The sequence below is a fragment of the Xyrauchen texanus genome, chromosome 27, assembly GCF_025860055.1.
Source record: "Xyrauchen texanus isolate HMW12.3.18 chromosome 27, RBS_HiC_50CHRs, whole genome shotgun sequence".
In the NCBI taxonomy this organism is placed as follows: domain Eukaryota; kingdom Metazoa; phylum Chordata; class Actinopteri; order Cypriniformes; family Catostomidae; genus Xyrauchen; species Xyrauchen texanus.
In genome coordinates, this window is record NC_068302.1 from 11612641 (window position 1) to 11639266 (window position 26626).

Consider the following 26626-nt stretch of genomic DNA (forward strand, 5'->3'; position numbering starts at 1 on the left):
TTATATTTGAATTTGGTTTCACCATACAATACATTTCATTAACATTAGTAAATGCATTCCTATATATTTACTGTGCATTTTCACATTGAGAATCAATGGGTTCATCCAAAAGCTGAAAAATTTTGTTTTCAGAGAATTTATATGGAGTTAGGATGAGAATAAGGTGCAACTCTAACTGTTCTGAGACCAGTGCAGACAAACAGCAAACTGGAGGTTAAGTTATTCACTAAATAGGGAGCATCCTATATAACTTTCTATGCAGCTAAGTGCATTTACTCTAAAAATCCCACCAAAAGTTCAGTTTCAGGCTGCGGATGATGTTTGGCAGACATGAGACAATGATAATCTGTACAAAGATTCAGAATTTATAATGTATAATTTTATTTTAACATGGTTGGCAGTGACTGGATGACGCTGGACATTACTTTGAATAAGAATTATTCGTTCAGCTTTACAGAAAATCAGCTGTAATGTATGTAACGTCACAAAAACATGAATAATCAACACTCATGGAAACAAATAATTTGATGGGGGAAAAAACTCTGACTTTATATAGCTTGGTGTTATTTAAAAAAAAAAAAAAAATCACAATGTGGTCTCACTGTCCACGTATGTGGACATAAATTTTTAGGAAAACTGTTTGGTCTAGAATAGTTTTTTTTTTTTGTTTTGTTTTTTTTTGCTTGTTCATTAGGTGCAAATTAAAAAGGGAAATAGAAAATGCACACAGCGGTCATGCTGGGGTCTCGGGAGGTTAAACACTGCAAAGTCTTCAATTTGCCACAACTTAGACCATTTCATTAAGCCTCTTTTTAAAAACTGTGACATTTAGATGTGAATGGTGATGTCAAGAGGACTGGATGCAAAATTGACCTATCATAATGTAGAATACATTTTTCCCAAAAATGTTTACAGTGGCTTGATTGTATATACAGAGGTATTTTGAAAGATAACGATTAAATCTGCATCTGTAAAGGTCTATATAATCTTAATGTCTTAAAAATAAATGCCAGTTGTTCCCACACATAATGCTGAATTCCCCTCCTTTTAAATTCCACTGGATTAAAGTGACTCATGCAGCAAAGGTGTGGCAGAGACATGAAGGGAAGTGCATAATGGCTTTAGCAGAAGGCTCTGAGACAGTACAGTCGGGTCCAAATGTCTGAGATCACATTGAAAATCTGGGATTTTTTAAATGAATTTTTTATATAAACCTGGAATTAATCAGAACAGATTCTGTTTTTTTCTAAACAAAGTTAGATTATGACATAAAATAAAAACAGATATATTTAAGATGCTGCACTATTTCTAGGTCAAATGTGAGCATATTTTTGACAATGACCACGTTAACCTTTGTACAAAAGGTCAGATTTCTTTGCTTCCACTAAAGCACTCAAGATGCTCTTTGGAACATTCTCAAGTGATGCTGGATAACATGGATCATAATTTGTGGAATCCATGCCACCTAAAGTGCATGCAGTCATTAAGGCAAAAGGGTGACACACTAAATAGGAAGAAATGGTAAAATTCACGTAAAGCTCAGTTCAACCTCTCACTCAAACTGTTATGATGATAATGTCATTTGTAATGAAAATTTTGTATTCAATTCAAGACTTTTGGACTCGACTGTATAGAACTACTTATATGCTCACAAAGCATACAACACTTTTATCAAGTCCGAATGATTACCATTGTTGATTTAAAAAGTAACTGACAATAAATAACGAGAAAAGATCAAAGAAATAACAAAACAACACACACCAAGTAACAAAAATTCAAACAACCCAAGTAACAAATGAAAAGGAGTGAGAAAACGTCCCAGTGACTCCTCGACAATGAGCATCCAGGCCACTATGGACTGAAACACTCGCTACATTGACTTTTACCTAATCAGTGGTGCACCTACAGGACCTGACCCAACACTTACCAAACTCAGGCATAGTCTCTGACTAAGAGGATCAATTAAAGGACAGTTTTTAAATAGGTTATAAATCAGGGTCATGATGGCATCCAACAGGCTTCTGAAACATCTCTTGCCCTCAGCTCCTCACCTAATTCATCATTTTCTCCTTGAGAACGACTGTGGTCCTCTTGACCTGTTCCAACCAAAATTTTGCTGTAGAGTTTTTGTTGTTCCTCTTTGAAAGTGTCTTTCACTTTATCTCTTTTCAACCCGCCATCCCTAAAGACAACAAATAACATGGTTTCCTTTTATTTATTTGTAAATGATTAAAGATCATCAGTGTGTTTTAAGAGACACCTTTCACATATCTCTCAATCTGCAGCTGTGTTAGTGTTTTTCACTTAACTTTAGCCTAAGCAGATGTGTTTACATGCACAGAGATAAATTAAAAGAGCTGACATACCACAGCAGGTCCACCAGACCGCCCTGCCTGGCAATGGCTGCCTTTACTCTGTTAGCAAACTGCACCGCATCTTCACCTTCCTGTACAAAGAAAACAACCCAAGTTTATATGACTTTAAAGCAACATTCTGGGTTAAAGGAATCTTCAGAGACCCCCCAAAAAAAGGAGGAATTTTGAGGAATGTACTGGTCACTCTTTCCCAAGCAAATACAATGAATGGAGACTGGAGCTTTCAAACTTCTAAAAGGACGCAAAAGCTTCATACAACATGTGGAATATTTTTCCAAGACTTCTGAAGTCATACGATAGCTTTGTGCGAGTAACATACTGAAAATTAAGATGTTATTCACTGATAATCATGCCCTCCTAAAGTTAGTGATCTGTAAAAACAGATCACTGAGTCAGTGAGTTGAACTCAAGAACTTAATCAGTCTGATTGGTAAATGAATCATTCAGACCAGGTTTGACCCAGATCAACTGATTCATTAAAAATATCAGACTCAAAAGAATGATTTGTTCACAATACAGTAATCGCTACTTCTCTCATGACTGTGCAAAAGAGAGCTAGGGGCAGATGTCAACATTTTCAGTGAATAATAACTTACATTTCTGTCTTTTCCTCTCACAAAGCTATCATATGACTTCAGAAGACTTGGGATAAAGTTCACAAGTTGTATGGACCACACTGAAAACAAATGCTTTGAATTTACATGATTTAATTATGTACATCGGTTCCACATGAATCAATAAAGTTGCATCAACATATTTCTTTCTCTTGGTTGAGATCATTACTTCTTTGTTGGGAAACATCATTTGTTCACATAATTTCAAGATAATGGAATAAAGTTATTTTTAAATGACCCAAATAAGTAGCCACAAAGAGATTTTATATGTGTCCCTACATGATGAATTTCCTCAGTTTTACATAATATCTTTGTGTCACATTACTGAATTATGTTGTAAGGTTATGCAAGAGTTAGCTAACTTTATGTAGTAATAGCATATACATTAACATGCTAAATGCTAAGTAGTAATTGCTCATTGAGTAAAGCAACATATAGCAAGGTGTTTGTGTTCACCACGCATAATCTAGTCGAGTGCACGTTTTAAAGAATCACATTAATCAAAAGCAAAGTAAACAATTTTAGAAGATAAATACAATTTTGTTTGTAGATCACAAATAATATGATTTAGTAAACCAGACAAACTGTTTTCCCGCTTTTTCAGTGCACTTTTATTATAATTTTGCATTCTTTTTGGAGCATAAAAGTTCCAGTCTCCATTCACTGCAACTGCATGGAAAAGAGCAACCAGTATGTTGTGTAGATTTTCTCCTTCTGTGTTCCATGGAAGACATCAAGTCATACAGGCTTGGAACGACATGAAGATAACCAAATGATGACATAATGGTGATGAGTTTTCGAGTATAATTTTTTGGGAGAGACAGGTGCCTGCATGTGCTTTAAAAGCAATGGCCTATTTGTTTATTTGCATGCCCACATGCAAACACAGACATCCCTTTCCAATTTGTGGAGGGTGGACAAAGAGCTTGAGACCAGAAATCCAAACCCACACAGAGCACATTTGTGCTTGATTTGTATATGAAATGCCTCAATGCAAAAGTGATGCAGGCAAATTCATTTATACCACAGAGATTTTACTGCACTTCATAAATCATGCATTCAAAGATCATGAGATCATTACCTTGCGGGTCATAGGAGGCAGGTACCAGACGCTGCACACGATAGCCCAACTGCTCATCATTCTGAGCAGGTAATTCACCATCCCAAACTTACTGCTGTTCCAGAAGGCTTCTCCAAACCGAGGGTCATACTGTATACACCATAGACAATAAAACAAACAGTTCACACTAACACATCACTACAAGGTGTTACAATTACCTAATTAATTCATGTGCAAAGTTATATCCAAATGTACAACATCATTGCCCAGATGGCATAACGGCACAAAAACAACCATAAAAACAGCACTGTACATATTATTGTAATCAGTAAAACATCAAACTCATCAAGTTTCCATGTGTTATATGTTGTTGGAAAGCTCTCAAAAAGTAAAATACAATCAGCCTATTTTTACTCAGACAAAAATATAGCGAGTAATTGCAAAGTGTATGTCTTTGACGTTTATGTTTCATGTGAACAGGTGTTGCTTATATTCAATTATAACCTCACAAAAAATAACCAGAAAATACTTAGAGGAGCGATTATCCTTCATGTGAGCCCACACACAAATTAATCACATGCATAGATCATTAGATAATTGATAAGAAGCACAATGTGCACACAGCATCTGGCATCTTGCAATCTGGCTGAAAACACATTAGCATTCCTGGATCAGATGATGTCATAGGAAAAGATGTAGCGTCATGAAATAGATTGGATTCAGATTAGTACAAAAATCATCCATATTTGGGCAAAGAGACATGTGATTACAAAGGACAGTTCGGACTGCTGAGAGGATTATTGGTTGTTTATTATTATTGTCTTGCTGCTATTTTTGTATTGATTTTTTATTGCTGTGCACTGAAAGCTCCAGTCATCGAGACTTAAACAATTCCTAGTATGTGTAAGCATACATGGCAATAAAGCCGATTCTGATTAGTAACTGTTACATATATTCACCAGGAGGTGGCGCCAAGTACATGACACAATGATGACTCATTGATTCAAAAGGCACACATTCTGTGAAATCTCATTACTAAAATCATGTCTGCATGCTATGCAAACCTTTAGTCATTGTTGTGTTTGTATGTGTAATTAGATCTTATGTATAACTGTTATTTTTTCTTTTTGTTTTGAAAGGCTTTTGGACACTAAGATAAATTATATTTGTAATGCAATCATTTTTGATTGCTTTGCCGTATCAACACAAAAATTTTCTCAGTTACAGGTGACATTATTGGGAACAAAACAAAAGCAGTTTTTCAGAGCCACCTTATTACAACCAGAGATATAATACAGTATAATCTAAAATCAGAAAAACAGTAAATATTTGGCTCAAGTTTTTCTTTTTTTTTTCTCTTCAGCAGTTTCTTAGGCTGGGAGTCTCAACATTTATCATAATCTATATCATAAATTGTTTTTAAAAGTTTTCTTTATAATGATACCAAACACTTGACCCCCCTTAAGTTAATTTTGGGAATACCTCATAGGTTAAAGGGTTAAACCCACCCTGGGTTGGATGGCCCAATTCACTTCCATTGAAAGTGCCTCACTGCAACCACTGATTTGTGCTTTTTTTTAAGAAAAGGAGGGCCGAGTTAAAGTTTTCTTTGTGGTAATCTACATTATGTCAAACATGCTGTTGATTGATCTATATTTGTATTGAACCCAGTATATTTCTTCAATGCTCCAAAGAACGTCATGTGTATTGCAGTGGAAGCAAAGAAATCAAACTTTTTGTTACCAGATGGTCAATGTCACAAATTTGCTTAGTGATCTAGAAAAAATGCAATCTTAAAGCAGAAGTGTATATTTTTTTTTATGTTAAAATATTTTCTCCTATCAATGCGTAATACACCGATTTTTTTTTGTAACTGACATTTTAATCAGTCTGCTTTTCCGGTCGGACAAGTAAAACTTTCTTTCACTTGCCCCTTCAAAAATAAACTTGTCCCGGACAAGTGTTAACGTCGAGCCCTGTGAGCAATCAAAGAAATGAAGCAAAAGTGGTTACCTGTGTTGAACTTGCTCCTCAGATGCAGAAAATAGTTACGTTGTCAGAGCTGCTGTTAATAAAGTTAACGTAAGATAACAGTCCTTTTTCACAGACTGTGATGCGTGTTTCCGCCTTATTTAGCAGCGTAAATCTAGCAAACATTTAAATTTTTTAAATATTGAGTGTAAGTTTATAACATTATAATTTGTGTTATATTACCCTGGAATTAGATTTAAAAACTGAATTACAGGAGCTGTGAGGGGGTTTCTAATACAGCTGCTGAGAGAGTGACAGTAAATTTGGCATCTCCCATTTTACCGTCTTAATCCACCACTCTCTATTTTAGTCTTCTTCTGGAAAGTCATTCAAATGTAATAGTCAACTTTTTCTTTTGCTCTTGGAGCAAACAGTTAAGTGAAAATAATATTTGCTCTGGTCTCAAAAAGGACTATTGGTTCCAGTGCATGTGTGTGTGTGTGTGTGTGTGTGTGAGCATGTGTGCGTGACTGGGAGTGAGAGATGCTTTGCCTAAGCAATGGCGCAAAACACAACGTTAGAGATTTTTTATATTATTATGAGAAGTGTAAAAATATTTGCCTGAGATGACTCAGTTAATATGGTGAAAAGGTGTGGGGCTGAGAATAGAGGGTGGAGTTAAAGGACAAAAAAACTAAAGAAAACTCTATAGAGACTATATCACCGATATCCTGGAACAGCCTGTGATTATATTTACCTTATATACAAATATGGATGATATCCATTAAGGAACAGAGGTTTGCTAACCTTTATGGCGACAGGATAAACAGTAGCATCAATTTCAAAGCTTCCTTTTTTAAACATCATCACTGACGTGTTATTAATGCAGGTCCCTGGGAACAAATCGCACAGACACATAGCACATAAACATAGGTATAAGAAGACAAAATTCAAAACCAGCTACTAGATGACCACGTGCTCCATTATATTAATTATTAACTTTTAATTTAAAAAGCATTCGTTACTGAGAATGAAAGTTCAGCTGACCTTCAGGAAAAATGAGGATGGGCAGTTTTGTTTTGTCTTTGACATGATCGCTCAATCTGAAAATATATACATTTTATTAATGACACTATGAGTGGTAATAACTATGCAAATATTGTGGATTAAAATATTTTTTAAAAAGTTGGAAAAGGCCTGCCACTTTTGTTTTAAAAGATGAAAACATTAGGTAAGCAGTGATGCGGTTTTACCTTTTTGCCACAAGATGGCGATCTTTTACTTCAGAGCGTTCAAACCAGATGTGTGGACAAGCTTTCACCATGGACCTCTGAATTACACCCAACAGGCCGCCATGGATTTGACCCACCTGATCCACACACACACAATTAATGTCATATGGATAATGACCCTCTCAAACTCTCTCACACACACAGACAAACTACAGTTTCAGAGAAGACAATTAAACACACACACTTACCATTGCATAGTATCCATCACTGGCCAGTATAATGACATCAATGGGTGATGTGTGGTTGGCGACACAGATGCCTCCATTCTTGGGTTTATTTTCACTGTTGCAGAGAAAGACAGAGAGGAAATTGTGAGCAGTGAGCGTGTAAAAAGTGATTTGGTGAAATAAAGGAATTCATTAATTGCTGCAATTTAACTTAATTACACATACTTAAAAAATAAAACTCTAAATAGTGCAGCTTTTCAAGTTTATTTTCCAATAAGTATCAGAGGTAATGATCACACTTTTTCTAAAATGTCCTCTGGGTCTATCTCTCCCTCGCTAATTAATTTCAGCAAATCAATTCGTTCATTTGAATGGTTCATTTCAAATGACCTGATCTATCACTCGATAATGTTCGTAGAAGTCCCTGCATGGCAAGCCTTCTTTTTTGTAGCAAAATAAATATTTAGCGCAGTTCATCACTATATTTATGATTTCTTATCTAAATTAAGGTGATAGTTTAAATTGATTGAAACTGAATAATATTAATAATAATTTTTAGCACTTTTAGAGTAGTTCAAGTACTACAGGTTCAAGCACTCCCGCAATTCCATTAGTAACCGCTACAAGTTATTATACAAATCTCCAAATGCGGCACAGTGAGGCACAATCATCAGAATGGGGGAAAAAAATGCGATCTCAGTGATTTAGACCGTGGCATGATTGTTGGTGCCAGACGGGCAGATTTTAGTATTTGTGTAACTGCTGATCTCCTGGGATTTTAATGCACAACAGTCGCTAGAATTTACTCAGAATGGTGCCAAAAACAAAAAGTATCCAGTGAGTGGCAGTTCTGTGGACAGAAATGCCTTGTTGATGAGAGAGGTCAATGGAGAATGGCCAGACTTGTTCGAGCTGACAGTAAGGCTATGGTAACTCAGATAACCACTCTGTATAATTGTAGTGAGTAGAGTAGCATCTCAGTATGCACAATATGCCAAATCTTGAGGCAGATGGATGAATATGGATGATATCTTGAGGCAGATGGGCAACAACAGCAGAAGACCACGCCGGGTTCCACTTCTGTCAGCCTAGAACAGAAAACTGAGGCTGCAGTGGGCACAGGCTGAACAAAAATGGACAGTTGAAGACTGGAAAAATGTAGCCTGGACTGATGAATCTATTTCTGCTGAGGCACACAGATGGAGGGGTCAAATTTTGGCACCAACAGCATGAATCCATAAATCCATGAACCCCACCTGTCTTGTTTCAACAGTCCAGACTGGTGGTGGTGGTGTAATGTTGGGCACACTTTGGGCCCGTTAATACCAATCAATCATGGCTTGACCATATGCATCCCTTCGTGCCACCATTTACTTATATTCTAATGGATACTTCCAGCATGATAATGCATCATGTCACAAAGCAAAAGCAAAAGCAAAAGGTTTAAATGAACATGGCAATGATCTATCTTAATGTTCTTCAGTGGCATTCCCAGTCACCGGATCTGAATCCAATTGAACACCTTTAGGATATGGTAGAACGGGAGATTTGCAGCATGAATGTGCAGCTGACAAATCAGCAGAAATTGCATGATGCAATCACTTCAACATGGACCAGAATCTCAAAGGAATTTTTCCAACATCTTGTGGAATCCATGCCATGAAGAATTGATGCTGTTTTAAGAGCAAATGGAGGCTCTACCTTGTATTAGTATAGACCTTTTTCATGGTGGCATATCTTTGATTTTTAATGGGAATTACAACAAGGCTGTGAGGGATAGACTTACATCTCTTCAATAGCACGCAAAAAGCTCCTAGATCACTTCTGATTTGCCACAACTCATGTTGTCTGGAGTTTTCTGTCTACTAAATATTTTTGAAAAGATGTTTTTTCAATGTTTTGTATATGGATGGATCCAAAAACACTTTAAACTGCAGTACAACCCATTGAAATTACTGTGTGTCTATCCCTCACAGCCTCGTTGTCATACATGTCAAACATCGAAGATGGCGCTGCTGTGAATAAGATGTATAGTGTTGCTAATAAAGTGCTCAGTTAGTGTATATGAAGGTAACTAATGCTTCGTAAATAAAGAAATGTCATCCTCCCTTGTGTTAATTTAACAATAAACTGTGAGAAACTTGCCATAATTCTTTTTAAATAGATTATTGTTAAATGCCTTTAAAAGGAGTCATGACATACCTTTTTATTATTTTAATATGTGCCTTGAGGTTTGCCTTGCACAAAAAACAGTATATCATTTTCCACCCTCATTCTGACCCTCTGACGAAAAACACTCCGTTTTGATGTTGCTTCTCCATTAACTCTTTGACAGTAAACGCCAACTGTTATGATTGGCTCTCTGCTCTTGACCGACTTGCTTTCTACTTGCCATCTCACTGCTCACAGCTCCTGAACAGGCTATAGAAGTGATAAGGTAAATTAGGCCTTGATGTGTTGTTGTGGAGGCGGTCAGATTCAAATGTCTACCAGAGTGTAACATCACAATGTGGAGGAAGTAGAGAAGGAGTCATTTTAGCATCTTGGTTTCAACAAATGCTATTTTGGCAGTGAGGAGGAAGTATTGAGTTCTGAAATTTACAGTATGTTTTTATAGTACAATGACCTGTTATATGTCAAACAAACAAGGAAAATTTGATTCCTTATGCATGACCCCTGTTTGGATGAAATGGAAAAAAAAAAAAACTTTTGAGCCATTTCAAATCAAATACAATCGAATATAGAGATATTTATCGAATGTCGTCAAGTGGCTGAAAAATACCGATCGCTATTTCTTGTAAAAGGGTAGGGGTGTAACCCAGGTGTACTGGCCAAATTTGCCCATCAATTGTGGCCTCTTATTATTCCCCAGCTATACATTGGTTGTATGAGTCTGTCTCCTGTCTCCTGTCCACTGATAGCTGTGTTGTGGTGCACTGTTGTTGCAGTTGTATTACCATGGAATACAATCCCAACAAAGGGCCAGACCAATAAGGGAACAGAATGCTTGCTCAGACAATCAGGAACAGGACAGACTCTTCGATTGTGTGCGTGCCAAGACTCGAGATTGTAGGAGATTTACAGAAAGCATAGTCAAGTTCTTCCACATATCTGTGTGTTTTTTCACCTGTGATGGTAAGTGATGATAGCAGTCAGCGCTCTCACACAGATACGGTAACACATCAGGTGCACTTTCTCACTGAGAACATTTTTCATCCTGAAAAACACACACATATATATGTTGTTACTAAATATACACATTAACATCTGTATCATCTGAATGAACCCTAAAATCTGCCACAGCATGAATTCACATACATTAAAATAAATTACTGACATTAAAAAAAAAAAGAAGCATTTTTCTTACCTCCCATTGGGCAGAAGTCCAATCACGGTGGTGAAGACAACCAATAGGCTCACTCCTGTGACTGCTAATGTTAACCTAATAAACACAGAACACAAGATGTTAACACCAACATCTGAAAAACATCCGTTTCAGTTTTAAATTTTACTTTTGGCAATAATCAAAAGGCACAGAAAAGGGTGGACAGGAAATTATGAGAGTAAAAGAAGGGAAATGGGACCGGCAAGATTCAAACCTGCTTCACCGATGTGAACACTACAGTTCCCACATGTCAAAAGCATGTGTACAGTTTAATGGTGCTACTTCAATTTAAATATAACATTTTCGAACCAATGATGATGATGACTGAATGATGAGATAATTTTTATATTTGGGTGAACTATCCCTTTACCCCTCATCCTCTACAATATTAGTAGTGGCTATCCACCTTTCTAGAGCAAACGTAAAGCCTCATTTACATGATTTGCCACTTTGAACTCCACATGAAAAGCGCTTGCAGAAAATGTGTTGTTTTGCTTTTAGTGTTGGCACTGTCCACGTAATGATACTTCACCCTAATTGTCCAGTAAGACAGAAGCGCAACGTGATGCCGGGAAACTGCTGATGCTTCGCTCTAGAAAGTCATGTGAATGCGCATGTGAAAGTCCCATTTGTGTTTGTTTTGTACAAAAATTATGGTTAAAAGGGTCCTTTCTCTATCACTTAATAATTGACACAGAATCGCTGTTGTGTGTGTGTTTGTGGTTTTTATGACAGTGTTATGTCCCCTGACACATCACAAAGGTTCCACCCTATTGTAACCACTGTTCAGAACTCACACGGAGCTGAATAAAATATCAGAATGTATGTCAAATTGGTAAAGGTGTTAATCACGTCAAATAAATTGCATGCGTATATTTTGACAGCTCTACAAAATTACAATATCGGCATTTAGCAAGTTTTGGTTAAAAATTAAATGTTGACAAAATAAAACTTCTTGTATTACTAATTGATAATTTGCCAAGCAAGAAATCTATAGTTTCCTCAACAAGACTTTACTGGCTGAACTAAAAATGTAGCATTTAGTAACTCAAACAAAGCAGTGTTACTGAGGACAGTAATTAAAGGAATAGTTCACCAAACAATTTTAATTCTCTCATCATTTACTCATCCTCATGCCAAACCAGTTGAGTGTGACTTTCTTTATTCTGCTGAACACAAACGAAGATTTTTAGAAAAATATTTCAGCTCTGTAGGTACATACAATGCAAATGTAGGTCCAAAACATATAAAGACAGTATACAAGTAATCCATATGACTCCAGTGGTTTAATCCATGTCTTCAAAAGCGATATGATAGGTGTGGGCAAGAAACAGATCAATATTTAAGTCCTATTTTACTATATATATCTCCACTTTCGGGTCGTGCCTAGAAGGAATCCCTCTTTCGTCAACTTCTCGCACATGCGCAGTCTGTTATGTATAGTCTAAGTATGTGTAACTACATTCAGCAGTTAACTATGTTTATTAAAAGAACGACATATAAAGTTAAAGATCAGTTCAAGATGGTTAGTCAAATAACAACGGCATGCTCATGAACTTCTTTTAATTTTAAACAACATAAGCATTAATTGTACAGTATTAAGAAAAGAGCAACATTTGTGAAGAGAAGAGAAGCAGAGAAGCAGAGCACGCTGGATGGAGGGAAACAAATCTGCACTTTAAAATACAAAAGTTCATGCAGTCCAGTTTGACTATCTGTGCCAATATTCATATTTGTTTGTCCATTTGAGCAAAATAAGATAATTGTTTTTCCATTTTCTTCCTCAATTCAATAAAAAAACATTGCTCCCTAATAAATGTTAAAAATTATAGTGGTTGTTTGAGGTTGTTTATTTGTTGCCTAAGGTATTTATTTAGTATTAATGTATGAATCGTACTAAGGCCAACATTTTTGTATCAATACAACCTAAATGGGAATGATACTAACTGCTGCTTGGCCACAACTCAACAAAGAGTTCCAATTTAATGCTTGATTTCCTATTAAAATGTTTAATATTTAATATTAATTTAATTTAATATTAAAGACTTTACAGTTGTAGAGTCGCTGCAAAGTTCTGAGCACTTTAAAGTAATGGCAACACAGAACATTTGTGTTTGTGTCCATGATTCAATTGCCGGTGGGAACATCTGATTAAATAGATCTCGGATATCAAGCTCTTCTACATCTTAAACGTACATGCAGAATAGAGAGGAGTTTCTATTAAGGAATGTGGGTTAAGGCCATTGCCCTGAATGACATTAATCCTACACAAGCACCATATGGCCCTGAGAGGCACCAGAATTAGCCAGTATTTTAAGTCGCAAAATTCAGACTTAGGATCCAGGACGACAAAGACTCAGAATGAACGACATTCATTAATAATGATGTACAAATATAACAGTGTCTGGTCAAAACCAAGGTTGGACCATTATCAAAGGAATAGCTCACCCAAAAATGAAATTCTGACATCATTTACAAAACCTCTTTAAGAACTTTTTGTTGTTCTTAACCCATTTGACTTTCTTTCTTTAGTGAAACATAGCCTTTTAAATTTCACACAAAAGGTTTGAAACACTGTTTGTGTTTGGATGACTTTTGGAAGATTTTCATTGAATGACAACTTAAATTCTGTCTGTTTCTCACAAAAACTATCATATGGCTTCAGAACACTTGGAATATAGAGTATAAGTCATATGGACTGCAATTATGTTATGTTTTTTTGGACCAAGACAAAAATTTATTGAAACATTCTTCCTTCTTTGTTCAACGGAAGGAAGCCAAACGGGTTTGGAACAACATTAAGGTGAACAAATTATGACAGAATTTTCATTGTGGGTGAACTATTCCTGTGAAAAAACAAGATAAGTCATTACAACTCAGGACTGTCATACATACAATATGGAAAATAACCAGTCTTTTAAAAAAAGCAGTACCTTCAGAACAGAGATTAACTAATCCTTTCTTCATGAAGCAACAGTTTCTAATTTGAATACCAAGCAATGCTTCCCTTAGGATTTTTTTTTTCAGCAGCGGTGCTGTTGTATGTGTGTCCTCAAGCCCACAATACTGGACCCATATTAGTGCGTGTTGGTCAAAGAATAGATTAAAATAGGGGCATCACACTCAATTTGAGCCTGGGCCACATCAGGGTTTATTTTTGCCCTCAAAGGGCCCATTGATAATGTGGCACCAGCACCTGCTTTGCTAGCACCCATGCAAATAATATTACATGTTGTGTCCATTGAAATGGACATTTGACAGTACAGCATTGATTCTGAGGTTGGGATATAGATTACAATTATGATATTAACAACAGTAACATCTGTGGAAAACGATTTTTATACGGTTAAACTGAAGCCTTGGTCCATAATTATGAAAATGCACCATAGTTCTTCCATAGTATCCATAGTTTTGACAATGGTATTTGTAATAGGTCATGGTAACCATGTAAAACCATGCATGGCTGTTTGTTTAAACTAGTTTCATCACAGAGACAGAAGAGTTTTGTAACAGACAATTCTGTACCGCATTGAAATGTGTTTCGTGATCCCTGTTGCACATCTCACTGGTTCACAGGTGCATTTAAAATAGTCTGTGTGCAGTTGAGACTAGTCCGCAAATTACCGCACCTGCTCTGCCCTCGTGCTGCTATGAATAAGCTGTGTTGATAATTGATCCGTGTAGCGCTGTTCATTCTGCTTTTGAAGGCTCATTTATATTCATGAGGAATGCGCTAACTGATTGTTCAGTGAAACGTTGATGCCCTGCCTGTTTCAGAAATGAAAAAACTACAGTGCCGATACCATGGTGTTGTGATAGTATCTGATGGTATTACTATGATATTTTATATACAGTATATATACCACAGTTATTTCCGGTCCTCGAATCTGATTGGACGAGAGATGTTCCATGAGCACTGATGGTGTGACAGCATCAGCACTCAGACGCTTCACTGTGTGTGTGTATCACTCCGCTTGTGTTCGTGCTGTTCTAAACTAAAGTGTAAGCATAGTGCCTATGTGTTAGGAGTTACTGTCTTTATTTTTGAAATTACATGTTAGCCAGCAGGTGGTGGCAAAAGATAATTTTTGTGTCTAATATGAGCCAGTTGGTGACGTAAAGTGAATTCGTTAGTCACTGTTTACATAGAACAGCGCTCAGTGAGTTTCCACATTGGATACATACTGTTTAAAATGGCGGAGGACATTGCTGTTTCTATAGTGAATTACATTTGCGCACCAGCTACCACGAAATAGAGAGGAATACCTCACTTGGACGTCTAAATTCCACTGAGAAAGCTGACCTTCAGAAAGCTGTAAGCATCTCTGACTGGGTGTGGCAACAGGTGATCGCACGCTCCATTTATCTATCTATCTATCTATCTATCTATCTATCTATCTATCTATCTCTCTCTCTCTCTCTCTCTCTCTCACACACTCACACACACACACACAGATCCATCCGTCTATCCTTGTTTATCCAATGACTTGTTAGAAACAGCACAAGCCGTGATACTATTTCTGAAGTGAACATTTTTAATTACTACTGGAGGCTTGGACGCATCATTTGTTTTGAACCAGCAACAGCAGATTCTGATCGGTCTTGTAATAAAGTAGTTCCATGCACAAATGTGTTTTTATGACCGTACTCAGTTTTTCCTATTTTTTTTTTTAAAATGTACTTGTTCATTGAACTGTTGTATTTAAGCAATATCACACGAGCAAAAGTGCGATATGGCCCTACATCAGCACTGCTGTGATTCGGCTGCAGGCACGAAGCCGCAGACGGGCCATATCGCACTCTTGCTCGTGTGATATTGCTTAAATACTGTATACTGTGTTAATGATAGATTACTAAATGTAATTATCATGGTATTTATATGGTACTCCAAAGAATATGATGGTACAACCATGGAACATGTTAAAAAAACCATGATGGTCCAAAACGTGGTGGTACCATGGTAATTTTGAGGACTTGTTTGTTAGTAGTGGCCTCATTTTTCCTGTATTTGTAATTTTAGCATCTCTTAACATCTCTTTTAGTCCTCACATTTGTTTATTGCATAAATAAGGGTTTGTTTGCCTTTTTACAAATAAGAAAGTGACCGAAATCTCTGTACAGTATGTGCACCTGACCTCAGAAGACCTTCCATTCTCTCTTGCTCACCTGAGAGGCAGCAGAAACCCATAACGGATGATCACTCCCAGACCCCACAGTACTGTCAGTCTGGTGCTAATGTGCTGAAAGTTATAGTTGCTTCTGGTCAACAGGTTCCACGACTCAAGCTCCTCTGCCGTGAAACGTTTGGTAACCTCGTCGTCTACTATGCTTTCAATGCCGCGGCGGCAAAAGTAGAAGGTGTCTGACATTTCAAACTCTGAGGAGTTAGGGGCAGAACCTATGGTGGGGGAGCTGGAGCCATCCAACTCTCGGTTGCTGCCATTTCGCCGAATCTCTGTAAGCTCCTCCTCTAGCGACGTGGGTTCTTTCGCAATAATGCCTGAGAGAAAATGACAATGGGAACATAGTGTTGTCGTAGTGAAGAGCCAAATCCAGGGAATAAAAGCATTCTGTAAAAACTCAAAGAAATTTAAAAGGGAATATTTTTCAATCTGCAAATTAATTTATCAGATGCTTTCTGATAAAAATCTATAGGCTAAAGGTACGGTCACATTAGACTTGACACTCACACTGCCTGATCTTTCTGTGGATTGGTTAACTGACAAAAACACCTCCATGAACATCCTGGGAAATCAGAGCATTTGGGACACACCAAAACAAGCAACGACACAGACACTTAACACACAGATGAGCACACACAGCAGACTGTTTTCACATAGATGCAATGCTGTATGGTGTTTACACATGCACAAGGGATCATACCATTAGTGTAAGGCCTGTATAGAAGATGGTTATTCTCCCTGGCACCTCTTTCCATCCTCAATGTGGCCCACTGGAAAACAGAAGAAGCCAAATAAACTCCTTTTAATGTTCTTTTATCTACCTTAAGTGTAGCACCATACTTGTCAAGTACAAAATAACAGAGAGAGAACTAAGAACATGCTATCCGGCTTTTAAAGTCAACATGAAATCAAAATGGACCCCATTTACATTCTTAATACACGTTTTTGGTCTTATTGTGCAATATTTATCAGTGCACATTATCCCAAATAAAAAATGTTTGTCTATAATCATTAAACATAATTGAATGGCTTGCCCCTCCTCTGAAACAACTTTCTTCATCAGCTGATGTTACGAATCCCTCTTACTTTTCAACCCCTCTCCTCCAACCATCTGAATCCATTCTGATATGCAACACCCACATTTCACAATTCAGTCAATTCCTGAAAGATTCCACCCTGCATTTTTCTCATTGAATATACAGTACTGTGCAAAAGTTTTCAGCACTTAAAATGTTTCACAAAAACATTTGACTTAAGATGGTTATTTATATCTTCAGCTTTAGTGTCAATAGGAAAAATACATTTTAGACTCCCAAATATTACTTCAGCTAACAGAAAAGATTAGAATAGAAGAACAGGGCACTCTGAAAGAGATGGCATTGCCCCCACATAGACCCCCCACTGAACATTGTGTCAGTCTGGGATTACATGAAGCAATTGCGCCATTTAAATCGAGGCACCAGCGGCTCACTAAAGGTGGTGCAATCGGCCTCCTCGACCCCTGGGATGAGAAAAGCTGACTCTGGATCAGTGGCTCCAAGCAACGTTCTACATGGATTGTGTACACAGAGAAAATGTCTTAGTTTCTAAAAATATTCAAAAAAAAGCAGCTTGATTCATGAAACAAACTGTTTTTAGGACATTTTGGAAGCATTAAAAACGATAATATTCAAGTTGTATCAACATGCGCCTTTGAAGTTATGGCATTTTTATGCACCGTGGATCAAATCGAAACAAGCGTGCACTGAGCTGACTTAAGTGACAAATATTTATTTATTCATTAGACTTATTCTTTGAACATGTTAGACTGGCATTCCCCACTGAATTGTATCCTTACTTCTGAAGAACATCTCAAGTTGTAACGAACGCTAATCCCCAAGTTCACCCCGCCCCCTCTAGCTCTCACACTCGCTCCCAATCACCGGAATATTAGTTTCACCTGCACTGTTCTTTTCCCCTATTTATATCCCTGCCCTTTCTCCCCACAGTTGTTAGTTATTGTTTAGTTTATCCCTTCGCTTTGCCAGCTCTAGTGTTTCGCTAGCTTTCCCCTGTTTAAACTACTCTCTTGTTTGTTTGTTATATTCTGATCTCCCGGCTTCGACCTTACGCTTCCCTTTACTACACTCCTTTGGATTTGCCCCTTTGTTATATTCTGATCTCCCGGCTTCGACCTTACGCTTCCCTTTACTACGCTTCTTTGGATTTGCCCCTTTGTACTTTTGCCATTCTGCCAATAAAGCAGTCACAATGTCGGGAAAAACTATCTCTTCTTGTGCGTGGGACAGAATAACCAACCCCACAAAATTTAGTCACAATGGATTCCGTGGAAAACCTCCAAGGCTCACTAGAGCGGATTTGTTCAGCGATTTCTGCCCAAGGATCTACCGTGAGGAGACATGATCAAGCGCTTACAACCCAGGGGCAGCAGATACAAGAAATACTACAGACGGTACGTGCTCTTTCTGATCAGCTTAACCCTGTTCCTCCTGTGTCTGTCCCTGAACCCGTTGATGCTCCCAACGTGTTCCCGAGCGCCGTGAGTTTTCAACCCCCCGAGAGGTTTGATGGCTCTTCGGACGCTTGCCAAGGGTTTTTAATGCAGTGCAGTGTTTATATGAAGTATCACCCCCTTTTACGCTCTGACAGTGAGAGAATTAATTTTTTGATCTCACTTCTCACTGGCAAAGCACGGCAATGGGCCACCGAATTGTGGACGGCCGATAACCCACTTCTTACTTCATACGATCAATTTTGCCACCAGATTGCCGTGGTTTTTGATCACCCTGCAGCTGGTAGAGATGTGGGCAGCCGCCTCGTGTTTCTTAAACAGGCGTCACGCACCGCAGCCGATTATGCCCTTGATTTCCGCACCCTTGCCGCTGGCAGCGGGTGGAGCGACCCCGCTCTTCTAACTGTCTACCGCCTGGGTTTGAGCAGTCAACTGCAGATGGAGCTAGCCTGTAGAGGAGAATCACTGTCGCTGGAGAATTATATTCAACTCTCCATTACGGTTGATAATCTCCTACGCGATCGTGCTTTTCGCAGTCCCTCAGTCATCCAAGAACGTACAGTGGGCTTCAACTCGTCTCACCCCCCACCTCTCGAAAGCTCTTCCAACTCTGAACCCATGCAGCTTGGTCGCGCTCCGTTAATCCCTGCAGAGCGCACTAGACGTTTGACACAGAGCCTCTGTCTGTACTGTGGCAAACCGGGTCATCGTATTGCCACATGCCCGGTCTGTCCCCAGCCTTCTCTCTCCAGAAGCCAGGTTAGAACATCCGTCATTCTTAGCATTACCCAGAAACAAGTCTGCCTCCCTGTGGTTTTGAATTTTAATGATGTCTCCTTTTCTACCCCAGCCCTAGTTGATTCCGGGGCAGCGGGGAATTTTTTGGACGATGGCTTGGTCCAAAGACTTGGTATCCCACTTAGTCCGGTCGTGCCACCTCTCAAGGTTAATTCTTTGGATGGGGCACCCCTCGGATCGGGATTCATTTCCTTTAGAACCATGCCATTGGCCCTCCAAGTAGGCTTGTTCCACAAGGAGGCCATTCAGTTTTTTATTGTTCAGTCACCCAGGGACCCAGTAGTTTTGGGTCACCCCTGGTTATCTCTTCACGACCCCCATATTTCCTGGTGCACGGGGGAGCTGTTGCGCTGGACTGACCATTGTTTGTCCCACTGTATTTCCCTTCCTGTCTTCTCAACCTCCGTCGAGAGCCCCGAGGTGAGATCTCCGGTCTCCATTCCCCCGGAGTATTCCTCTTATGCCGATGTGTTCGAAAAGACCCAGGTTAATCTCCCTCCACATCGTAGTGTGGACTGCGCCATCGATCTTCTTCCGGGGTCCCCGCTCCCTAAGAGCAGAGTATACCCCTTAACGCTGCCCGAAACCAAGGCCATGGAGGACTACATCAACGAGGCGCTCAGTCTCGGCATAATACTACCGTCCACCTCCCCATTAGCATCAGGCTTCTTCTTCGTAGACAAGAAGGATGGCGGGCTTCGCCCCTGCATCGATTACCTTGCCATGAATAAAGCGACGGTAAAGTTCGCCTATCCCTTGCCTCTCATCCAACCGGCCCTTGAGCAAGTCAGCAAAGCCAAAATCTTCACCAAGCTTGACCTCAGGAGCGCATACAACCTTGTGCGCATTCGAAAGGGGGACGAGTGGAAGACTGCGTTCATCACCACCAGGGGGCACTACGAATACTTGGTGATGCCGTACGGCCTCGCTAACTCCCCTTCGGTGTTTCAGTCATTCATGAACGAGATCTTCCGAGACATGCTGGACCAATTCCTCGTCGTCTACATAGACGATCTTTTAATCCACTCATCCACACTCTCGGAACACACCAATCACGTCTCGAGGGTGTTACAGAGACTTAGAGAGCACGACTTGTTTGTTAAGGCAGAGAAGTGTGCCTTTCACCTTTCCTCCGTCTCCTTTCTGGGCTATGTCTTGTCTGCAGGAACGATGAGGATGGAAACCAACAAGGTTGCCGCAGTCCTGTCCTGGCCGGAACCTAGGACGCTGAAGGAGCTCCAACGGTTTCTGGGTTTTGCCAACTACTACAGGCGCTTCATCCGAAACTTTGGTAAGATCGCCGCACCCCTCACTGCTCTGACACGAGGCAACCCGAAGTCCCTCACATGGAGCACTCCCGCTCAGCAGGCCTTCCAAGCTCTAAAAGACGTTTTTACCACTTCCCCTGTTCTCCAGCAACCCGATCCCACTCTCCCGTTCGTGGTAGAGGTGGATGCCTCTGAGGTGGGGGTGGGAGCAGTACTCTCACAACAACACGGGACTCCCGCTAAGCTGTACCCTTGTGCCTTCTACTCCCATAAACTGTCCTCCCCCAAACAAAACTATGACGTTGGGAATAGAGAGTTGCTGGCCATTAAGCTAGCCCTAGAGGAATGGCGTCATTGGTTGGAGGGTTCTAAGTTCCCTTTCGTTGTCTTCACCGACCACAAGAACCTGGAGTACATTCGCTCAGCCAAGAGGTTGAACCCCAGACAAGCCAGGTGGGCCATGTTCTTCACCCGTTTTAACTTTTCTGTCACTTTTCGCCCAGGCTCCAAAAACACCAAGGCTGACGCCCTCTCTCGGCTCTTCAGCTACGGCTCTAAACCTCCGGGGCCAGAGACTATTCTCCCTACATCGTGCGTCGTGGCACCCGTTAGGTGGGAATTGACGGAGGCCATCCTGCAGGCTCAAGGCAACGAGCCCGCGCCTCCTCAAACCCCCCCAACAAGATGTACGTACCCACCATTATTCACCCTCAGCTAATGCAGTGGGTCCACACTTCCCTTTGTTCCGGCCATCCGGGTATCACCCGTTCCACTGAGCTACTCGCGAGGAGATTTTGGTGGCCCTCACTCAAGGACGACGTCCATGACTATGTCCTTTCCTGTCCAGTCTGTGCCCAGTCCAAAACTCTTCGTCACCTTCCCGCTGGGCTCCTCCAACCGTTGCCCATACCCGATCGGCCGTGGTCCCACATCGCCATGGACTTCATCACCGACTTACCTCCCTCCGACGGTCGGACGGAGATCCTAGTGGTGACAGACAGGTTTTCAAAGATGTGCCGCTTGATTCCCCTACCTGGACTACCCAACGCAACCCAACTGGCCGACCTCATGATCAACCACGTCTTCCGGATCTTCGGCATCCCCGAGGAGATTACGTCTGATAGAGGGACCCAATTCACGTCTCGATTCTGGCGAGCCTTCAGCGACAGATTAGGCATCCAGCTCAACTTCTCCTCGGGATACCACCCCCAAACCAATGGTCAGACTGAGCGCCTTAACCAGGAGATAGGTAAATACCTGAGAGCCTACTGTGCCCAGAACCAGGGTAACTGGCACACCTACCTTCCTTGGGCCGAATACGCCCAAAATAGCCTGGTCAGCTCTTCGACTCGCCTCACCCCGTTCCAATGCGTCCTGGGCTATCAGCCACCCCTTTTCCCTTCAGAGGCTGATCCCAGTGACGTTCCGGCGGTGGATGCCTGGGCCCAGAAGTGCACCCAGGTCTGGAGAGCCACCCATGACCGTCTACAACGCTCCACTCAGACCCAGAAATCCAAGGCAGACCGCCGACGCTGACCCACTCCTATATTCCATCCGAGCCAGCGGGTGTGGTTATCGACCCGAGACATCCGTCTTCGTCTCCCGTCCAAGAAGCTGAGCCCTAAGTACGTCGACCCTTTTAAAAGATTGCGCGGAGAATTAACCCTGTCACATATAAATTACTTTTGCCACCCCGCTACAAAATCTGTCCTGTGTTTCATGTTTCCCTTCTTAAGCCCGTGTTTTACAGCCCCATGTTCCCACCCACTGCATCCCAGACACCCCCTCCACCACTCGATGTCGGAGGTCAGCCCGCATATACTGTCCGGGCCTTGTTAGACTCCAGACGTCGGGGTGGCCAGTTGCAGTACCTGGTAGACTGGGAGGTCTACGGACCTGAGGAACAGTCGTGAGTACAGTCGAGGGATGTCTTGGACCAAGCTCTCAAGCTTGATTACCATCGCCAGCATCCCGATCGTCCCGCACCACTTCCCAGAGGTCACGCTCCTCGTAACCGAGCGCGGCCGGCCGTAGCAGAGGGGGAAGTACTGTAACGAACGCTAATCCCCAAGTTCACCCCGCCCCCTCTAGCTCTCACACTCGCTCCCAATCACCGGAATATTAGTTTCACCTGCACTGTTCTTTTCCCCTATTTATATCCCTGCCCTTTCTCCCCACAGTTGTTGGTTATTGTTTAGTTTACCCCTTCGCTTTGCCAGCTCTAGTGTTTCGCTAGCTTTCCCCTGTTTAAACTACTCTCTTGTTTGTTTGTTATATTCTGATCTCCCGGCTTCGACCTTACGCTTCCCTTTACTACGCTCCTTTGGATTTGCCCCTTTGTTATATTCTGATCTCCCGGCTTCGACCTTATGCTTCCCTTTACTACGCTTCTTTGGATTTGCCCCTTTGTACTTTTGCCATTCTGCCAATAAAGCAGTTTTTCCCGACATTGTGACTATCTCTTCTTGTGCGTGTGACACATGTTGACTCTGGCATTGTTGATGGGCACAGCATATGATGGCATATATGATGCAGGTTCAAGTGTTGGACTTTGCTGCTTTATGTAAGACAGCGGTTATACTTCATTATTAATACTGGCTGCCATGTCGATGGAAAAACAAATCATGCATATTCTTTTTGATTCTTTAATATATATATATGACATGAAGACCTACTTTCTAAATATCTGTTTGTTTAGAGAGTGTTGTACAGTAGCTATCATGACCTGTAATGTCTCTTGTATGCAATACATGGCTTAGAGAAAGTGGCTGTGAGAAAAAAGTAACGTAACGCTGTACTTTCCACAAAAAAAAAAAAAATGTATGTAACTTTTTTAAGGAGTAACGCAATATTCTAACAAGTTGCTTTTAAAAGTAACGTTACCCAACACTGTCAGGGTCTACATTGTTTAGCAAAAGGATGATAGTTTATGAATTTGCTTAATGTTGTGTCCTGTATTATTGTGTAATAACCATCTTATAAAAGCAATTAGGCACTATAAGCTGTGCTGTATTATGAATATAGTAACAGCTGAAAGGTTTGCCGGTTGCATTAATACATGAATGTTAACATTAGATAACATGTTATCCCCGTAAATCTTTCATGGTGTATTACTGCTGTGTTTGCACTGCATTACTGTAACACTCTTACAGTGTAACACCGTATTACTGTGAATACATTTTTACCAGCAAGACGACTAAAAAATGTATCACAAACATAGAAAAGAGATACAAACAAACACATGCATAATTATTATTCAAAAATAACTGTTCCCCCAGGGAACAACAAGCACTTTATTGAGGAGCTGTGGGAGAAGGAATAATGTCAGCATGTTCATTTAGGCATGTGGACTGCACAATGCTCAACTTACTACAATGACATCAAGGAAACACAAGCTGACACTTTCATTATGTGAAAGTTTGCCAAAAGTGTTCCTTTAAATTCATTAGAGCCACTACTGGAGCCTTGATAGTAATATATTTATTCGGGATGCACTGATCCGATACCGGATCGGGTATCGGTCCAAATCCAAATCCGATACTGCGTGTTACTCATGTTCATTACTGTCAAACTCCAAAATTGACATAAAAAAAAACATAAAAACACATGACATTTTATTCAAAGTCACTTGAAGACGTGCGATAGCTCTGAAAATCACAAAAGGCTGTGTTTAATAAATAAATGTATATATAATATGAGCATGAGTAGCATGAGACCCACAAGCATGTATGTGTGAGCAGTAAGAATAGATAGCAGTTACATATCTGATTCAGACAGGGTGTGGGCTAAAGTTGAAACAAATAAGCCACAGCTGGAGAAGAGAAGCTCACTCCTTCACCATGCCTGTCTCTCAACCCACTTTCTGTGTGATTATAATGTTGGGGGGTGGGGGGGAGGTCATTTCCATTACCCAGTATGTACAGTACTGTGCAAAGGTTTTAGGCACTTAAGATGTTTCACATCTTTTTAGTGTCAATAGGCAAAATACATTTTAGACTCCCAAACATTACTTTTGCAAATAGAAAAGATTAGAACAGAAGAACAGGGCGCTCTGCAAGAGATGGCATTGCCCCCACAGAGCCTCAGATTTCCCTTTGGTCTGGTGACCTCAATTAACTCACCTCAAACACCTTGAGCAGCGTCTTCATGTAGAGCCTGCGGATGCCGAAGGACAGGCCAAAAATGGCAGGAACAATGATGAAGACCAAAAGCATTGTGAACCAGACAGTGAAAGAAATGCCCAGCAGCATGCATAGCAGATTATTAAATCGAGACATGAAGGGACCCATATTTGCAGGACGAAAAGCTTTTCTTTCAGAAAAATAAATAATTGGGAGGGGGAGTTGGACACCTCAAAGGGTTTATCAAGCAGTTTTAGGGTGAAAATCTCCAGAACATGATGTGGAATGGGTCCACAATGGAGTTCTTCATATCTGTGAGTGCTGTTCAACAACTGGAAGAAGGAAACACATCATTCTGTGTGTGTGGCACTGCTCCGAGGCGATTTACTTCACATTTAATGAGTCATATCCTTAGGAATGTGCAACCTCAGAGGCCTTTAGATGTCATGAAGCACAGCTACTCATCTTCCACTCGCTTCAGAAATAAAGACAGCTGGAGATTCTTTCAGGAAAGGCTCTGAAATTTACACACCTGGAGAATGTGAAGAAACAGAAACAGGATTACAATTCACTCATACGCAAATACACAGCACCTCCAAATCCCAAAAAATATAGCTGCAGGCAGAGCTTCAAAAAGGGTTGGGAGCTCCAAACCTCCAGCAAGGAGATAGGGAGCCCCTAACCTAACCCTTTCCCTAACCCTAACCGTGAATTGAAGTGTCCCCTTTTGGAGTTGGCGCAACCCCCTTTTGAACTACGCCTGCCCCTTCTGGAGTAACTCCGACCCTCTTTGGAGATTCCACCCCATTTGGAGCTATACCTCCTTGAAAGCTATACCTCCTTGAAAAAACCTGGAATCTTCAAGGAATAAGTGACTCACTTCACTGTTAGTGCAAAACAACAATGCTGAGAACAAGCAACAGACAAAGATTTTCACTGAAATATGACTAATATTTCAGGTTGTTTCTCACCAATACCGTATACATGACCTTTAGAATATGATGCACAAGCCGCATGGACTACTTTTTTGATAGGCTACAATTGGGTCCTTTTTTAAGCTTTACGTGAGTCACTATCAGCTGCCACGGTAATGAAAAGACAGACCGGGATATTCTTTCAAATATCTCCTTTTGTGTTCCACATAAGAAACAAAGTCCTACAGATTTGGAGCAATATGAGGGTGAGAAAATTATGACAGAATGATCATTAATGGGTGAACTATTAGATTGATATTTTGATATCTAATGCAATGACTAGTGTGACTTAATTGTACAAATACATTGTAATTATATTGTACTTCTCTGTTCTGAGCACAGCCTTGCCCAAACAAAACAATATATCAAATACATAATGACTGCACCCACCAAAGTCAACTCAACAGGTTAATCAAGCAGCCAAACAAGTGACACTTCAGCACATTTAGCATGTCACAGACACTGAATTAGTCACATATGTCCCACGAGTACAGTGGTGGGAGACATTCTTACATAACAGTGAAGAGAACTACTCAATATATATTCATCTAAATATTACACTGATGTATTTCCCAGTAAACCTGTTATAGCATGTTATATCCCTGTTTGAAAACTTGAAATACTTTTAAAACCGAATTCACCTCTTTAAGAGCGCATAAAGCTATAACATCTCTGCCAGCTATAGCGTTTCATCTAGTGGATCAGCTGATACACTGATCGAACGGCACAGAGATGCTACTGCGTTTGTCAGCACATGCTCGTCCCTATATAGAAATACTCACTCGGCGCTTTTCGGAGATGTTTCGTGCTCACACTGAAGTCGTCATGCTCATCGTAATCAACCGACACCGGCAGAACAGACTGTGCCGAGAAGGATGCAGGACCGAATTTCCGCATGGCGTAAGT

The 26626-nt window shown here is 40.4% G+C and overlaps 1 protein-coding gene across 3 annotated transcripts; it reads right to left on the reverse strand.

Moving 5' to 3' along the window:
* Nucleotides 1–26626, reverse strand: LOC127621475 (glycerol-3-phosphate acyltransferase 4-like). Of its 3 annotated transcripts, XM_052095101.1 has the most exons (13): nucleotides 26503–26626; nucleotides 24747–25278; nucleotides 16748–16817; nucleotides 16031–16364; nucleotides 10847–10921; nucleotides 10607–10696; nucleotides 7501–7594; nucleotides 7274–7389; nucleotides 7068–7123; nucleotides 6828–6913; nucleotides 4071–4199; nucleotides 2367–2446; nucleotides 1–2182 (listed from the first exon to the last, which is right to left on the reverse strand). In XM_052095101.1, exons 2-13 carry the CDS (start codon nucleotides 24912–24914, stop codon nucleotides 1999–2001), a joined length of 1482 nt encoding a protein of 493 aa, XP_051951061.1. In that variant the 5' UTR covers nucleotides 24915–25278; nucleotides 26503–26626; the 3' UTR covers nucleotides 1–1998. The 3 variants fall into 3 exon arrangements, with proteins under 3 accessions (XP_051951061.1, XP_051951062.1, XP_051951063.1); XM_052095102.1 differs by lacking the exons at nucleotides 16748–16817; nucleotides 24747–25278; nucleotides 26503–26626 and adding an exon at nucleotides 16555–16712; XM_052095103.1 differs by lacking the exons at nucleotides 16031–16364; nucleotides 16748–16817; nucleotides 26503–26626 and having other exon boundaries at nucleotides 24747–24891.

Coding starts and splice junctions, on each gene's coding strand:
- LOC127621475 (XM_052095101.1), bottom strand. CDS start 24,914: ATGGGTCCCTTCATGTCTCGATTTAATAATCTGCTATGCATGCTGCTG. Junction 16,365..16,747: donor ATACAGGCCTTACACTAATG/GTATGATCCCTT, acceptor ATTTTCTCTCAG/GCATTATTGCGAAAGAACCC. Junction 6,914..7,067: donor CATCCTCATTTTTCCTGAAG/GTCAGCTGAACT, acceptor ATTTGTTCCCAG/GGACCTGCATTAATAACACG.